This window comes from Leuciscus leuciscus (assembly GCF_965113295.1).
Source record: "Leuciscus leuciscus genome assembly, chromosome: 18".
NCBI classification, from domain to species: domain Eukaryota; kingdom Metazoa; phylum Chordata; class Actinopteri; order Cypriniformes; family Leuciscidae; genus Leuciscus; species Leuciscus leuciscus.
The window spans coordinates 11,579,396-11,597,199 of NC_138742.1; the positions used below are offsets into that span (position 1 = coordinate 11,579,396).

At 42.9% G+C, this 17,804-nt stretch overlaps 2 protein-coding genes across 3 annotated transcripts; one reads left to right on the forward strand and one right to left on the reverse strand.

The window, feature by feature from the left end:
- Positions 1 to 9,861: 9,861 nt before the first annotated feature.
- LOC309480311 (ciliary microtubule-associated protein 3-like) lies at positions 9,862 to 11,923 on the forward strand. Of its 2 annotated transcripts, XM_082144725.1 has the most exons (6): positions 9,872 to 10,060; positions 10,143 to 10,288; positions 10,532 to 10,630; positions 10,728 to 10,855; positions 11,523 to 11,640; positions 11,786 to 11,923. In XM_082144725.1, the coding sequence occupies exons 1-6, from the start codon at positions 10,015 to 10,017 to the stop codon at positions 11,849 to 11,851; spliced, it is 603 nt and encodes a 200-aa protein (XP_082000851.1). In that variant the 5' UTR covers positions 9,872 to 10,014; the 3' UTR covers positions 11,852 to 11,923. The 2 variants fall into 2 exon arrangements, with proteins under 2 accessions (XP_082000850.1, XP_082000851.1); XM_082144724.1 differs by having other exon boundaries at positions 9,862 to 10,060; positions 11,523 to 11,923.
- A 140-nt stretch (positions 11,924 to 12,063) lies between these two features.
- taf8 (TAF8 RNA polymerase II, TATA box binding protein (TBP)-associated factor) lies at positions 12,064 to 16,344 on the reverse strand. The gene is made up of 8 exons (XM_082144723.1): positions 16,134 to 16,344; positions 15,476 to 15,635; positions 14,513 to 14,611; positions 13,834 to 13,896; positions 13,614 to 13,738; positions 13,353 to 13,500; positions 13,109 to 13,251; positions 12,064 to 12,688 (listed from the first exon to the last, which is right to left on the reverse strand). Exons 1-8 carry the CDS (start codon positions 16,179 to 16,181, stop codon positions 12,548 to 12,550), a joined length of 927 nt encoding a protein of 308 aa, XP_082000849.1. The 5' UTR covers positions 16,182 to 16,344; the 3' UTR covers positions 12,064 to 12,547.
- Positions 16,345 to 17,804: the final 1,460 nt, after the last annotated feature.

The window sequence follows — 17,804 nt, forward strand, 5'->3', positions numbered from 1 at the left end:
TTTACGTTACATCTGAGTCTTCTCCTTCTGTTATTGTGACACAGAGAGCATAATGACTTGTCCAATTTATGAAAAATCCACTTTAAGCTTTTAACTTTTGTCTTTTTTTTGTGTAATTCCAATGATTATGTATTTAGAAATACAAATAAAGATCAGTAATGACAATAACTTTTTTACTCGCAAACCCACAATTGAATGTCACTTCCGAGTACTGTAACATAGATCAGAGAAGCATCTATGACAAGACGTCATACTGGATACACATATAGGATAGAATCAGCTTCTTTTGAGCCACTTAATCAGAATCAGTTTGATAAATAATAGAATCTCTATGTGTAAGAAACATGGGGGAACAGAATCCGAAGACTAGCAATCCAGCTGTTGGAATCTGTTCCCCCACCCCCCTGTGTCACGTTTCAATTTGTATTTTAATTGCCTCCTGTTTTCCTTTTCTTTTCCTGCCACTCCTAAGTTGCCATGGACACCTTGATTAGGAATTTCAGTTCAGCAGTTAGTCCAATTATTTTGTTTGTTAGGCATTACTTAAGCCTGTCCTTCACTTTGATGCGCTGTTCAGTCACAGTTGTTTTACGTGTGTTTCCTTACCTGCCTGCGCTCTAATTAAACTTTTGTATGGAATATTATCTCCTGGACCTTCAGTTTGTTGTGCATACCACACACCGTAACAGATGACTGAACCTACAAAAATGAACTGGGCTGAAGACAAGCTCCTCACAATTCAGCAGAACGGACGGCCTTTGGAGCGGTATGTGGATGAGTTCCTGTATGTTTCCCATCTGGTGAGCTGGGGTGATACTACGATTAATGCCTGCTTTCGGATGGGACTTGATGATGAAAATATATTTTGATTCCTTTCTCCTTGCGATTGTTATAGGTCTGTAACGGACTTTATTAACTATGTCCTTGATTTAAATGGTTTGGATTTCTTGTTGATATTGCTAAAGAGGACAGTCAAAATCATCATTCAGTCCCTATCCGGAAGCATGTATGCGCTCCAGTTCACCCTAAAGGCCAATTTATACTTCTGCGTCGGGTGCGCGTAGAAGGTACGGCGTAGCATACGCATTGACGTGTACCATACGTCGTACCCTTCGCCGTACCCTGACGCGCACCTCCTCAAAAATGTAACTACGCGTCGCGGCGACGCGGACCGCAAGATCTGTGATTGGTCGGCTGGATAGCATCGCGTTTCCTCCCACGCATTTCCGGAATGATCTTCTGCACTGTGCACCGCCCGCCCGCCATTTTTAAATTCCGAAGATCAGTGAAGAGCCATAGAAATAGACCAAGTGACCGAGAGATTGCTTGAAGAAGTGCGGAAATACAGCCATCTGTTTGACTCCTTCAGTCGCCATTGCTCGTAGAAACCTAAACTCAAAATAGCCGCGAGGAATGTAAACACAGTGGAACTGGAACATTAAAACCCACCCGCGCCAACTAGCGTTTCGGCGGTGTAACTGCAGAGCAACACAGACATTCGCAGAAGTATAAATGCTCACGACGGCGTCGCCTACGTGCGTAGCCTACGACGTACACTACGGCGTACACTCGACGCAGAAGTATAAATTGGCCTTAAGTCAGCACTCTCCACATACCTCTCCAAGGGTTCCATGCCCTCCTTTCCACCCGTGCTTCCCTGAGCCGGAAGAAAGCACAGACCTAGGGGCAAAAGTGGCGGATCCTGCTGGAATCAGCTTCCCTTCTCCGGACCTCAGCCCCAGGTTTTACTCCAACCTTCAGCCCAGAGAAAGCTTCAGATCCCGAGATCAGCCCTGAGACTGCTCCAGTTCCCGAGTGTTGCCACTTAACAAAATAAATCAATTGACACTGAACCACATTTTAGATTAGCTTTATTTTTTTTCTCTATTAATTCAATCAATTGTTACAATTTTCTTTAAGATATTCAATGCTTTGAACTGAATAGTTAAACAAATAACAGGTGATAATTTAGTATCACTCAACCTCCATCACAGTTAACACTACTCAAATTAGGGTTAATTAGTTAACATTAGTTAATTAACTAACATGAACTAACAATTAGCAATACATTTGTTTCAGTATTTTTTAATCTTTGTTAATGTTAGTTAATAAAAATACAGCTGTTCATTGTTTGTTCAAGTAGTCAGTGCATTAACTAATGTAAACAAATACAACCTTTGATTTTAATAACATATTAGTAAATACTGAAATTAACAAGATTAATAAATGCTGAAGTATTCACAGGTTATTAATGTTTGTTACTCATGAATAAATGGTTTGCAGGTCTTCACTTTACATTAAGGTTCACATTCACCAGCATTCAGAGAACCTCTGACTCTTCTGGCAAAATTAAACAATGGCCTCAAAACCATTTTATCCGTGCTCAAAATCAAACAATGCTTTCAGATCATACACACAGCGAGTACATTTTATAAACTCTACAGATCATTCGTTAGACACAAAAAATGGAGAACATAGAATCCAAAGCATGCAGTCAGAAAAAAAACTAAGTAAACAGATTTTGCAATTCAATAAAAGTATAATGACAACTTACAATAGTGAGGTGAATAAATTGTATACTGTATGTACTGCAATTATAGTATTGTACTGAATATTGTATAGTATTGAATGCCATATACCCACCTTGCATACTGTGAAAATACAGTGACCCAACTGCTAAAGCCAAAAAGGTTACAGTAAAAAACTCCAAATGAAAAGCATGTACAGTACACTCAACAATTTTTTAATTTTTTTTTAGCAGTTGTGCAACTATAAAATCAAGGTCAGTGAGAGAAATCCATTCTGGTTCAGCATCATGTCTTCATGTTGGGTCCAGCCTGAGGAAAAAACCTAAAGCCAGATCCAGCCTACATTCTCCACACCTTGCTCTTTCTCATCCACATCCTCTTCTTCCTTGTTCACCATCTCTTACAAACTCTTCCTCCTCTCCCTCTTATAGCCTATTGTTTCCATCCATCATTGGTATCAACATTCTGATTCAGTGCAACATTTTGAGTCAATTTCTGCCACTCTGAACTGACTTGTATTATGTACAGTTGGTTTGGTCACATTAGAATTAAGTGTGAACAATTTTGAGTCATTGTGTGTAATCGATGACAACTGTGTTGTAGCCTAGTTGTTTAACTTTTGCCTGCTTGTGTTTAGCGTTTTGAAACATAAGTGCATCACAGTGTGAAATGTGTTTTAATGAGTGAGAATGTGTTTAGAGTTTTGCAAAAAGAGTGCATGAGATTTGCAAACAGTGTTCTCTTACGAGAGGTACTCTCGTACTGCGTAAATCTTACGCTAGGGGAAAATCTCTTTTCCGCGAGATACTGAAGCCAAAAAATTATCCTTAATTTTGAAATAATGTAAAACGCGTTGCGGCAGCATGCAGACACAGGCGAGACGGCTTGTGCGCCTATTGGCTGCCCTGCGGCAACTGCAGCAGCCTATCGATAAGGCCCACTCGTGACGTCAGCTCCAATGGGGGCGCTTCGCGCCCAATACGTCACGTCCCGCCAGAATGGGCGTGGTCTAGGGCTATAAACATAGCTTCGAGAGGCTAGCTCACTGATTTTTCATCTCTTCAGCGAAGCTCTCGCATCGCTGGATCCGGAGAGAAGCCGCGCCGTCTGAAAAAGCCTTTCAGCGGGACGAGTCGACACTCTGAAGCCGCTGGCCGCGCCGCCTTCAGTCGCCTTCCTGCTGCGCTATCCGGCGTTATATCCTTTCTCTGCTACTGTGTTTTGTGTATGTGTGTGTGCTCGCCGCCGCGACACACACTCTCATTGCACTAAAAGAGCCGGGCGTCTTTTTCAAGACGCCCCTTTCCTGAGGATCACGCAGCTCTCGCGCTCGCGCTCGCGCTCGCTGACGGCGACCGCCCTCACTGCGAGCCAGTTACTGCCTGGTGACTCTGAGGACTCACCTGGCATCCTTCTCCGAGACTGCTCCTCCGCCCCCCCCCCAACCCGCAAAGCTCGCCGGTGCGCCCGCTTGCCTTGCCTGCTTGGGGGATGATACCTGCTCTCCCTCTGTTCGAGCCGCGCAAACCGCGCCGTTCACAGGGGATGTCAGGAGCGGACGGTCACGGGGCTAGCTTTCTCTCTCCCTCTGTTCGAGCCGCGCAAACTGCGCCGTTCACAAGGGAGGCTGGAAGCGGACGATCGGGGTTAGTTTTTCTTTACGTTACAAGAAAGCTACCCTGCCCTTGCGCCCCATTCACGCGTCACTCACCGGCGAAAAGACAACTCAGTTCCCTGATTAGGCGACTGGAAATATCAATATTGCAGCAAACGAGCCTGTTGTAACACGCACGCTTGCAAGCAAACGCCGAAGAAAACATGTTGACGCTCTCTTATATGCTCATGCATCTATACACCTTTGTGTTCCCCCCCTGTGGCTCAGTGGCGGAATCTTAGGTTTTTCGTACGAGAGACCGGGGTTCGAATCCCGGTCTAACGGCAGATATCTTATGCCGCCAATGCTTCGCTCTGTCAGTTCCCTGAAAGGCGACTGCAGATGTGCATTTTGCAGCCAACGAGCGCGCTGTACAACCCGCTCGCCTGCACCCAAACACCGTTTCTATGGTTCCCGTGCGTCACTGGCGAAAGGAGAAAAGGGTGTTTTTAGCCCCGCTGCGGCCGGGCCGACCTCCACTCCTGACACATTTCTCATTCCCCTCTTAAGTTCAGGTGACTGGAAATGTCAATATTGCAGTGAGCGAGCCTGTTGTTTTGCACGCACGCCTGCAAACAAACGCCAGCATGTTGACGCTCTTTGATAATACTCGCGCTACTGAATGTCTATGTGTCTTCCTCTGTGGTCCAGTGGTAGATCGTCAGATTTTCACGCGAGAGACCCGCGATCGAATCCCGGGTCTACCGGCAAAACACACTTTTTGCCGTCAATTCTCGCTCTGGCAGTTCCCTGAAAAGGCGACTGCAGATGTGTATTTTGCAGCCAACGAGCGCGTGGTACAACCCGTTCGCCTGCACCCAAACTCTGTTTCTATGGTTTCCGCCTCTGAAGTTCAGACGACTGGAAATGTCAATATTGCAGTGAACAAGCCTGCTGTAATACACGCACGCCTGCAAACAAACGCCAGCATGTTGACGTTTTCTGTTTCTATGGCAACTTCTCGCTCGTTCAGTTCCAGTAAATGCGACTGTTCCAGTGTATTCTGCAGTAAACAAGTCGGCGAAATAGCCCGCTTGCCTGCACACAAACGCCGCTTTTACGGCTACCCAGATAAATCCCATAAGAGTGTATTTTCTGGTGTCCCGGCCACGGCCGATGGTGTTACGAATGTAGACGAAATTCCTACACACAAACACAGCCCGTCACACAGGGCTCGCGCACATGAAATCGACCCAGGTCGATTGCGCATTAAACGTGGTAAATGTGCCCAGTGCCCAGTGCCCACAAACACTACGTTCCGCATATCTCAAGGTTTCTGTAAAAACAAAACCAACGTGCATTCGCTCTGCTCAGGCGGACAATGCTCTCAGTGTTGTAAATGTGCCCGCTATCCCGCGCCCACATTCACACATAGACATGACAGGTCCTACGGGACTCGCCCAGCCCTCCCCTCTCGGTTGACCACCGCAAAGGAGTCGAGCGCGGGCGATCTGCCCGCTGTTATCAGCGCGCCCCCTGCCTCGAAGCGTGACGCTTATGTTACAGCACACCGAAGCCCCTCTGTCGCTGAGCGACCAGAGCGCGCTCCGCATTCAGCCCCTAGCCATTCGTGCAGATGCATGGGCAAGGCTACCCGGGGGTTTTGAAGTGGGTGCTAGACATTATAGAAAGAGGCTATTCGCTACAGTTTCGCCGACGCCCTCGCCGCTATGTGACGCGCGTCGAAGCTACGGTAAAAACAGAAGTAGCACCACCTACTTCGAGCCGAAATTTTGAAACTGTTGAGAAAAGGGGCCATAGAGCCTTTATCTCAAGCTCAGAGTGAAGGAGGGCTATACAGCAGATACTTCCTGGTACTGAAAAAAGACGGGGGTCTCAGACCCATACTAGATCTAAGGCAACTGAACAGAGTGCTTGCGAAGCAACAGTTCGGAATGCTCACGACCAGAAAAACCCTCACGCACATTCGCCGAGGAGATTGGTTTGTGTCAATAGATCTGAAAGACGCATATTTTCAAATACAAATAGCGTCACGTCACAGGCGACGTTTGAGATTCGCCTTCGAGGGCCAGGCATATCAGTGCTCAGTCCTACCGTTCGGCTTGTCTCTAGCCGCTCGCACCCCTCAGACTACAGGGCATGCGAGTATTGAACTACTTGGACGATTGGCTGATTCTAGCTCAATCTCACTCGGTGCTCATAGAGCACAGGACCATTTTGCTCGATCACCTCGAGAATCTGGGTCAATTGGGCGAAGAGTTCTCTGTCTCCCAGACAGATAATATCTTTTCTGGGCACAGAACTGGACTCGCTGTCTATGATAGCGCGACTGTCACCAGAGCGCGTACTAGACATTCAGCGCGCAGCGAGCTCTTTCCGCTGCGGCGCATCTGTCCCGCTCAAGAAATTTCAGAGGATGCTAGGTCTCATGGCCTCAGCATCATCAGTACTTCAGTTGGGCTTGCTTCGCATGCGCCCGCTACAGTTCTGGCTGAAAGCGCGAGTACCGCGCCGAGCGTGGGCTTCCGGTCTGCTTCGTCTCAAGGTCAATCAGAAATGCATCGCAGCTCTGAAACCTGGGAAAGCAAACGACTTGTACCAATCAGGTGTTAGCCTGGGGACTTCCTCGAGTGTGAAGGTAGTGTCTACGGACGCCTCCACCTTGGGATGGGGAGCACTGCTCAAGGGCAGACCGTTCTTCGGCCAATGGTCAGAACGGGAGAAGCTTCTACACATAAACTGCCTCGAAATGTTGGCAGTAGACAACGCACTGACGCGTTTTTGTCCCTAAATACGAGGACACCACGTCCTGGTCCGCTCGGACAACATGTCAGTGGTGTCCTACATAAATCGCCAGGGCGGCCTCAGGTCCCGAAACCTGCACAGGCTGACAGAACGCCTCCTGGTGTGGGCTCAGCGCAACCTGCTCTCGCCGAGAGCAGCGCATGTGCCAGGGCTCCTGAACGTAGGACCGGACAGACTGTCCAGAAACAATGTTCCGACAGGCGAATGGCCTCTACACCCACAGACAGTCCAGCTGCTGTGGAAGAAATTCGGCAGAGCGGAAGTAGACCTGTTCGCGTCTCAAGAAAACGCTCACTGTCTGGAATTTTTCTCCAAGAGCAGGGACGCGCTGGCTCACGTATGGCCCCGCCACCCGCTCTATGCCTTTCCTCCCGTCTTTCTCCTGCCTCAGGTGATAGAACGGATCAGAGAAGGATGCTCAGTGCTACTCGTAGCGCCGTTCTGGAAAAACCAACCCTGGTTCCCAGTTCTGATGCAGCTAGCAAGCACTGCCCCATGGCCAGTGCCAGTGAGGAGGGACCTCCTCTCTCAGGCCAAGGGCTCGTTTTGGCATCCGCGCCCAGAGCTGTGGTCCCTTCATGTTTGGGCCATCAACGGGTACCCGCTGACCTCCCCAAGCGGAGTGTTAAACACGATCACGCAGGCTAGAGCTCCGTCTATGCGACGTCTCTATTCCTCGAAATGGTCAGTGTTCTCCAGCTGGTGCACAGCTCGTGGCGTGTCGCCCCTAGACTGTGGGGTGACGGAGGTTCTCTCCTTCCTACAAGAGCTGTTGGACAAGGGCAGGACCCCTTCCACGCTCAAAGTGTATGTGGCGGCCATAGCAGCGTTCTCAAAAACAACGCTGGGTCAGTCAGTAGGAAGGAACGATTTAGTCATCGTCTTCCTTAGAGGAGCTAAGAGACTGAATCCTCCCAGGCCTCCCTCAGTCCCTGTATGGAACCTTTCGGAAGCCATGAAAGGTGACCCATTCGAGCCTTTACAGACGATTGATCTTAAACACCTGTCTTTCAAGACAGTGTTTCTTCTGGCTCTCGCTTCAGTGAAGCGCACAGGGGACTTACACGCGCTCTCAGTAAGCGCGACGTGTATGGAGTTTGGGCCTAATGACTCAAGAGTTATACTCAAACCTAAGCACGGTTATGTTCCAAAATCCCTCAACACACCGTTTAGGGCGCAGGTCATTCCCTGTCAGCCTTACCGGTCTCTGACGAGGAAGGAGACGCAAGCTTCCTTTGCCCAGTCAGAGCATTAAGAGCTTATGTGTCTCGCACGTCTGTTTTCAGACAGACAGAGCAGCTCTTTGTTTTCACTCTACGGACGTTCTAAGGGACTTGCCGTGTCGAAACAGAGCCTATCCAGTTGGATAGTTGATGCTATAGCGCTGGCTTATACCTCTAAGGGCTTACAGTGCCCATTTGGAGTCAGAGCACACTCCACGAGAGGCGTGGCCTCGTCGTGGGCTTGGTCTAGTGGGATTGCCTTGCAAGATATCTGTATGGCGGCAGGCTGGGCCTCCCCGTCTACATTTATAAGGTTTTATAACCTAGAGGTTCCCGCCTTGCAGGCTAAGCTGCTTTCGGTCTAAAATCGGTACTGTCTGCCCTGATGTGTTCGGGCCAGAATACTGAAACTGCTTGAGCAAATGCTCGCTGTTGGATCGCGCAGCTCTATGGGCAGTGTGTAAGACCCACTATATTCGTCAGTCCAGGCCGGGGGTCGCCCTGACTGTACGACACATCATCAGTATAACTGCTCCTTATAAGACGTTATAATATTACAGGAATGATGCTATTCTAGCCACTCTTTCCTGGGCTCTCTGTGAGTCCCTTATGATCATGTACTATATGAGCCCGGGCACTTGCCCTTGGGACTTTGGTGCTGGATCTTAGCATGCACGGCGTTTTACACTGTTTCCCCTAGCGTAAGATTTACGCAGTACGAGAGTACCTCTCGTAAGAGAACGTACTCGGTTACTAACGTAACCTCGGTTCTCTCTAGAGAGGAAACGAGTACTGCGTATCTTGCCGTGCCTGCACACGCTCTGGTTCGCTTCGGCGATGAAAAACCAGTGAGCTAGCCTCTCGAAGCTATGTTTATAGCCCTAGACCACGCCCATTCTGGCGGGACGTGACGTATTGGGCGCGAAGCGCCCCCATTGGAGCTGACGTCACGAGTGGGCCTTATCGATAGGCTGCTGCAGTTGCCGCAGGGCAGCCAATAGGCGCACAAGCCGTCTCGCCTGTGTCTGCATGCTGCCGCAACGCGTTTTACATTATTTCAAAATTAAGGATAATTTTTTGGCTTCAGTATCTCGCGGAAAAGAGATTTTCCCCTAGCGTAAGATTTACGCAGTACTCGTTTCCTCTCTAGAGAGAACCGAGGTTACGTTAGTAACCGAGTACGTTTTAACCTGAACCCTTTAATGTTTTACAGAAAGAGTGATCATTTATTCGATAAATATGTTTAGGCCAATGAGAATTTGGTTCAGAGAATGGGATTTAGTGTTTTAGCAGAAAAACTGTAATGGCGGAACAGTCTTTTAAAGTGTTACCCAATCCAGCTGTCCAATGTCGAAACATGCGGAAACGGAATCTGATTGTGAAGCTGCCGTAATCCGTTCCCCCATCCCCATGAAGAGAAATGTTGTAGTGGCCTAAAATATGCTGTTTCGATCTTGTGTGTGCATGAAGCTTAAGTTTAATAAATATTAGAACCTCCCGCACCCCCCTGATGAGAAATGTTGAGGATTTTAGGTTAAATCATCTTATTTATTGGTTTTTATACACACAGTATATATTAGGCTATTATATTATGTTTACAGTATCTCGAAAAACGCATAGGCCTATCTGTTCACTCAAGAGGACTTCTACAGACATCATAATGGCTATGTTGCAAATATTCATGTCAAATTTAACACGCGGAAGCTTTGGTTTACTTTATGGCGCCAATTTTTTTTGCTGCATACCCCTCTGACACCGCCCGGGTAGTTGCCCCCCTTGCTATGTTTAGGCAACTGGCTGCTGAATACATCGGAGATCCATCGGTTGCACCTGGCTAGTTACCATGGTTACTAGTAAACATCAGGACGCTATGGCGGCACGGGGCGCAGGTAATTTTACCCATTACCAGATATCTTTTGCCAGCAGAAATGGAATTTACTAATTGTTTTTTTTTTTTTTACAACTTTCAAGCTCCACTGGTCGCGTTCGGCAGCTGCCAGAAACGTCTTATGTTCCCAACGCACTTTGCGCCTAATCGCATGGGCAATGAAATGCTCGCACTGCACGGCTCGACAGACTCCAAGAAACTAGGACCTGGATGTTACGACAACCACACGGTAACTTATGCATGAAAGCAGGGCAGTTAGTAACTTAAGTTAAAGCTGCAGTCCGTAACTTTTTTGTGTTCAAAATTTACAAAAAAATATATATAATGAGCGAGTACATCATGGAATTATCCTGAATCACTACGGTAAGTTACACCTATGATAAATATTTATATTCGGCTACGAACGTTACAGCTCCAAAAGTTACGAACTGCAGCGTTAAACAACATGTTAGCCTAACTTATCAGTTCACAGGTGGGCACTCTTATATATGACCTCCAACACAGACCTGAGAGTAAGAGGGGGTATGTGATAGGAGCCCGCACTGCACCACGCTTTCTGCCTCCATTTAAGGTACCTTAGGCCTATATTTTTTGCATTTCTAAGTAAAATCACAACCATTTTCTTATTTTTTATTAAAACAAAAAAAATGCATCGCCTGTTTTTATAGACAGCCACCCCTTCACCACAGAAATACCAGCAGGACTGGACGCAGTCTAAAGTGTGTCCTCCAGGAAAAACTCCCTTCAATAGTACCACTGTAAGATCCAGACCCTCAAATGCTGACTCCAGCCCTGGGTATGATCTTTTTTTAAATTTGACTATGAGTCTATCAAAAGCTGTCTGTTTTGGTAACCAAAGCAACTAAGGTTAATCTACAACAATAGTTTTCAACCTTTCTGGCTCCATCGTCCTCAACAATAATCAAAGCCCCCATGATTTTTCCAGTTGTTCCTGATTTACTGAAAAAATTATTAGGGATTAAGTAAAATATGCTAGAGATTGGAATAATGTATAATATAAAAATGGACACGGTTTTTATTTATTTTCATGCCTCTGCCCCCTTGAGAAGCACTAATCTAAAATGAATTTTCCCCCATATTTATTCTATTATTTATATACTGGGTTGAGGCAAAGCACATCTAAAGCATTAAATAAAGAGAGGTGGGGTCCAAAAATGAAAATTTTCTTTCTTTTTCTGTTTCTTTCTTGTTTTGCATTACAAACCATATTACCAATAACAATCAGTGAATGTTGAATTGAAAAATCAGCATGAATTTCAAAATGACCATCTTGAACTCCACAAGCATGTGAACCTGATGGTGATGTTCTCCGGCATTATTTGGGAATGATTCAAAGAGCATCTATGTGCTTCTGTATAAGCAAGAACATCCTAAAATGTTTAATTCCAGGTTTAAAGTAAATTAATCCCAGACTTTCTATGTATATCTCTTTTTTTTTTTAGTCCAGGGACATATGCTCACAATACCATCCCAAACAAAAGGGTGTCGTGGCCAATGAAATTCGGCTCTCCTGATTGGTCAAAAGTGCCGTTGCTGGAGAGAAGAGCACTGCGGACAGAGGTACAGATATGTCTGACACTCTTCTGCAAATTACAAATCAAAAAAGCAATAAAAGTATCTACACAACAGCCTGTTGAGCTTAATGTATTTTTCCTTGGCTGATATATTCTTTTCAGTTTTAACTTCATGTGTTTTGTCCATACAGCTCCTCCATGACAGAGAGTTTAGGAAACAGAGGAACAGGGTGGCATATCTGAGCTTGTTTTACTGATGACTCTAAAATACTACCACAAAAATGCAGTGTGATTCTCAATGTATACAAACATTAAAGTATTAAAGACAAGTTCTACTTGTTTCCCATTTCCATTATGTCCAGTTTGAAATCATATTTTTGAGGTGTCCTATATTTGACACAATCCAGGTACATTACTTAAAATGTAACTAATGTAGTAGTGTGTAAAGTAACAAGACACAGGACACATGTTTCTAATGGAGACGTTTACTTTATCCCCACGTTCTGGTTTAATTTTCAACTTGTCCTTTTGAAACAACAGCTTAAAATAAACAATAAAACACATGTATTACCATCATTCACAAATGAGTAACAAATACACACAAATCAAAAGAGGATGTCATGTTTCTGATGTGTGGAGAACTGTAAAAACTAAATGACATTTTAAGGGAAGGCTTATCAAAACAAACTGCCAAAGATCAATTGTAAGGGGTGTTACTCTTTAGGGAAGTTGCCTGTGTGAATTCCATCTAAAATTTGTGAGATGTACAGAACAGTCTGTCACAAGAATCCAACGTCAGTAACGTGATGGACGACTGTTTCCAAATTGCAGTTGTTGAAGACTCCTCCAAGTGTTAGCTGTTACTTCAAGGGGCACAATGTGATTAGCAAGTGCTAAGAAGTCATCATTCGTCATAACCTGCTGATGTAGAAGTAGCTGAGTCAAATCAGTTTTCACTTTTTCCTTCTCACTTTGGGCTTTTTGACTGGCCGTAGGTATGGGTTGTCAATCATGTTTTCCTCATTGGCCTTCCCTGTAGGCACAGAACCACCAGGTGGCAGCACTGCGTTCTCCTTATCTGCACCTGAGTCATCCTAGAAATGGAAAGAATATATTTTTTAAATGTATACTATTAGAATTAATGTTTTATTATTATTATTAATTTATTTATTATTTATGTGTGTGTATATATATATATATAAATAAATAAATCATGAATTTAATGTTACATAACATTATTAATTTAATGTAACATGTGTTACATTATTAATTTAATGTAACATTTATAACATTATAAATTAATAAGAATGTACTTATCTCTTCCAATAGTATGCATTATATGTATATAAATAAAATAAAAAATGTGTGTGTGTGTGTGTAAATAAGCACATTATTATTAATTTATTTTATTATTTATATGTATATAAAACATTACAATAAAAAATATCATAGAAAAGCAAACATTTCCTTACATAAATCAAACATTTTGACAAGGAAAAAAGCTTTAGGCTTGCCTGAATGATGTGACTGGGGTTGTTCTCTGTGTCTGTCTGGTCGTCCTGCTCGGATGAATCCGTCTCTTCCAGGGTCTGTAGCTCTAGTTCAGAGGGCAGCAGGGCGCTCAAGTAAGGGATGGAGCTCGGCCTTGCAGCGATCACTGACAGATGGATAAACAGATGAATAAACATTCACTAGGAAGGCAAATGGTCAGTCAAAGTGAAATGGGAAACTAGTGATATATGGGACAGAAAAACTCACAAGGAAATGCACTGATGTCATCCTTAAAAAGGCTTTGAGTCTCTCCGGTCTTGGCCATGAAGCGTGTGAGAGCACGCTCCACATCTCTCCTTTGTGATGCCGCCTTCTCTCTCACCACCTGGTAATCTGACACAGGCTCTCGAAAGGTCTAAAACACACAAAAATGAGATATGCTGAATGTATGTGCTTAATGTTAGCGGTTGTTAAGCTGAGTTAAGTTTCACAATAACAGGGCAACAGGTAATCAATAAGAGGACTTACTGGTGTTTTGATGTATGTATGAGGATCTGGGAACTCTGGGAAGTGGCTGGGGATGTGTGGTGGATGAGTGCGCTTATGTCCAGCCATGAGGGCTTTTGGGACCACAGGAGCATTTGTTACTGGAGCTGTTCAAAGCAGAAGTGTTGTACATTTAAAAAGGAACAGTTAAAGCAGATCATATACGATAAATGGATATATTAGTGAAAAACGGTGCACATACGTGCAGTTATGACCATCCTTTGTGATCTTTTGGCATACACTGGAAGAGTATCCACATTAAAACCTGCAAATGTGACAAAGTGAACCTCTGATGAAAAAGTTTTAACCACAAAGAGAAGTACAGAGCCCCTTAAGGGACTTTCAAGAGAAATAAATGTAAAAAAAAAGAAGACTTTTTACAGTAATACAGACATTTTTTGCATGCTCACACACAGTACAACTTCCGTTTTATGTATACTATGACCTATTTCCTTTGTGCATCACTGCCATTTTACTATGAAGAAAAGGAGAGTACTGATGTGCATGAATTAATAAAGATCTATTTGCAAAACATTTGTCTTTCGTTAGGGCAGTATATCTCTAATATCACAGCCTTATGTCCACTTATCCTCTGTGACGCCTGAGAAACTGCTGTGAAATGGGCTGATGCCACAATACGGCTGTGTGTATTGTCCTACTTGCCAAGTTCAAGGGTCCATTAAAAAAAGACAGATACAGTAAAAGTGCTCAAACTGGCTTTCGTTACGGCAGATGTCAAATTCCCCAGCGCATGTGAAAAGTTTCTTGTGCGCACGCAAAAGTCTGTAAATTTTTTATTTTTGCAAAGGTCCCTTTAGGGGCTCTGTAAAGAAGTGAAATCATTTATACTTTAACTATATATCAATGAAAGGAGAACCAACCCATTTCGACCAAAGTGATGACCACATCAGAGAGTGTCGGGGTGCTTCTAGCTGTGTGCTCACAGTTTGCCTTCGCACAACGTCCAACCTCAGTGATATCTATCACAAGACAATAAGACTCTTAATAAGGAAAACCACATAAAATAAACTTCTGTTCATTTTGAATTTGAAATAAAAATTCTAACTCAAGACTAATAGTATAATTATGAAATAAACAATAATACAAAAAACTTAAATGTAATACATACACACACTATATATATATATATATATATAAAATTTGTATCATGCTATTTACAATATACTAAAAATAAGATAATTAAAATGATACAATGGAATTAGCAGGGTATGTTTTGTTAGTAACAGAAATTCCAGGAACTCAAAGTGTTTCTTACATTCCTGGATAATATTTATCTAAAGCTGGGTTCACACTGTACGATTTATAATAGTACTTAATGACTGTTGCTTGTCATTGTACGGACATGATCCCTGCTAAAAGCCATGTCACACTGTAGGATCTGTTATCATTAATGTTAGACTGGTGACTAGCAAACAGACAGAATTTCTATCATTCATTTTGCGTTAATTAAAAAGCAAGACTTGTGTGTGCAGCAAGTGGTGATTTGCTGTTGTCTCACTTATTGCCTCAATAGGTTCTGCGCTCCAATCAGTTTTTGAATAGGCGGTTGTCGTAGGAGAAGCCACACTGCAGGACTGCGCCTCAAAACTTCTGACACTGCCAGAATTTTGTCTGAGGTCAAATTTGATTCCAATGGTTATTAATCAGCTGCTTTAATGCTCACTGCTCTGTGTGTGCACAAATTCCGAGTGAGGGACACCATACCTGGATAAACGTCACGTCACTTTTACTTTACAGTGTGAACCCGGCTTTACATCCCTGGGTGGTCTGACACATTTGACAAGCCTCACAGGTGACCTGCTTAAGATAAATGAAGGACTCACAGCTCTGCATCATCTCAGTGAGTGTCTCCACCGCAGCTTTCTCTGCGCTCTCAAAGCCACACTCCGTCAGCAGAGAGCTGACCACCACCTGCAGTGTGCGTCTCCGAGCCAGCTGATAGTTCTCTGTAGGACTTGAGCTGGTCTTACTGCTCCCAGAGCGCTGCAATTATTAAAACAGAGTATTAAAGATTATAAAATTATTGTTTGGCCGTCTCAAAATCAAGTGTTGGTTCCTGCCATTTATGGTTCTATTCAAAAAGTTGAAACCAGCCTTAGATGTTTTGCTGGTTATCCAGCCTGGTCAAACTGTGAGACAAGTTCAACATTTTAGGGACAGTGGTAGCTTTTTGGGTGTGTGTCTGTATTCCAACAGCATTTCTGGGCATGTGATGCAAGACCACTAAGTTTTAGACTTTATGCTAACAGACACTGAACTGTTATTAGATAGCTCAGCAAATGTATTGACCACATATCGTTTCTATTTATGCATACATTTTTTATTTTTTATTTTAAGTGCTTGCATATGAAACTGTCTACTTTTAAATATAGGAAACATTTGCCCTTAAAAAATGCCTTATATTCAAACAGAATCATAAAGTTATTGTTGTTTGGCTAAGCTAACAGGCTACAAGCAAGAGAAATGAAAGGAGATATTTACGCTTCCGGAGTTTAAAGATCCGCTCCCCATCATTACAGGGTCTGCCATTTTTTTTTTTACTCTAGTGGTTTTCCCTCTGGTGTTTAATATTCGCAAATAAACTCATTGTGCGTTCTGCGTTTACTAAAGACTGTATTTGTTTTTTTGTTTTTTTATATTGAGTGAAAATGGCAACCCTATCAGAATTTCCAACAGGGCCACCGGAAGGTTGTTGTTTTCGGTGTGTTTCCAAAGTAAAAGTCAACTAATAAACTTGCAGACGTATAGAGTAAAAATATATAGATATATATATATATAGATAGATAGATAGATTTGTGTGTTGTCTTTGAAGTCATCTATATGCTATTGAACTCCTAAACGTTGAAAAATTTACTTTTAGTAGATATGCATATTTCCAATTGCTTTAAAATACAGAACAGTTTGTTTGGATGCATGGACTTTGACTTGACCAACACAATATATGGGACGCGTTTCTCCAACATTCATTTAAAAAAGCATGATCCTAAAACTAATCTTAAACATTCTAAAATGTTAACTGTTAAATGATAAGGGAGAAAGCTTTGTTTGCTCATTTATTTTATTTGTTTGAACAGAAGAGGGCATTTTAGCCACACGTGAACTCCATTTTGTAAAGCAAAAACCAAGCCAAGGATTAGAATCACTTTCTTACAGAAGACGCCTCATCTTGTTGAATAAAAAGGAAAACAATCAAATCATCCTTCAGTATAGAACATCTACTTTAAAATCTCATAAATTATTTAATAGGCCTACAATATTTTTTAGTTATCATTAAGACCGGCATTAAAATATTTTTTTACCAATCTTAACATTTACATAATTTTATAGGCTATTACTTAGTGAAATTATTTGATTTGAAATTATTTAGAAATCATGATATTGTGATTATACTTCATTATAATTTTATCTATAGTTTTTAACAGTAGGAAATTAAAACATATGTGCATATATGTTTGTTCAAATGTAAAGCTTTGCTGGAACAATATGTATTGTGAAAAAATGCTTGAATTGCAAATTTTTCTTTACAGGTTACACAGCAAAAGTGGCACAGAATAGCTTCTGTGGCATTAGGTGTCTCTATACAGACTGTTTAATGCTGCTCAGGTGGCATAAATGCATTTACACAGTAATTTTAACAGTATACCTTTATTCTAAGGGCTATGGTGGGTCATAGCTGACACATTTTAGTCTGGATTTAATGTGGTATTATGTCTTTACACAGAATTTTGAGCAGGCACAGTGCAGCCTTAATTCAGCAGTGTAAAAAATGGCTTTACTGTACTCTAATTGCAGTGTTGGGGAACTTGCACTTTGAAACCCATTTTCAGAAGTTTGCATTTCCAGGCTCCCAAAACGGCGTTGTCGTGTAAATGAACGGCCAAAACGCACAAAACTTTTTCCGTTTTTAGTTAAAAAAACAGTGACATGCAAACAGCCCTTAAACTGAGCAAGCATTTACTCATCTCACTTACTCAAAAACAGAATATTACCCAAACCTGCAATAATTAAATATGTTAAATAATATAAATACAAGCTACTTTTGCCTATGTATTTAATCTTATTTTATTAATTAATGTATTTGCTGCTGACCTTTGATGATCAAATTCAACCATAATAATAAGCAAAAATTACTTTAGATAAACATCACATTTG

Coding starts and splice junctions, on each gene's coding strand:
- LOC309480311 (XM_082144724.1), top strand. CDS start 10,015: ATGGTTACTAGTAAACATCAGGACGCTATGGCGGCACGGGGCGCAG. Junction 10,061..10,142: donor TATGGCGGCACGGGGCGCAG/GTAATTTTACCC, acceptor ACAACTTTCAAG/CTCCACTGGTCGCGTTCGGC. Junction 10,631..10,727: donor GCTTTCTGCCTCCATTTAAG/GTACCTTAGGCC, acceptor CTGTTTTTATAG/ACAGCCACCCCTTCACCACA.
- taf8 (XM_082144723.1), bottom strand. CDS start 16,181: ATGGCAGACCCTGTAATGATGGGGAGCGGATCTTTAAACTCCGGAAGC. Junction 13,897..14,512: donor CATCACTTTGGTCGAAATGG/GTTGGTTCTCCT, acceptor TCACATTTGCAG/GTTTTAATGTGGATACTCTT. Junction 13,739..13,833: donor AAGGATGGTCATAACTGCAC/GTATGTGCACCG, acceptor TGCTTTGAACAG/CTCCAGTAACAAATGCTCCT.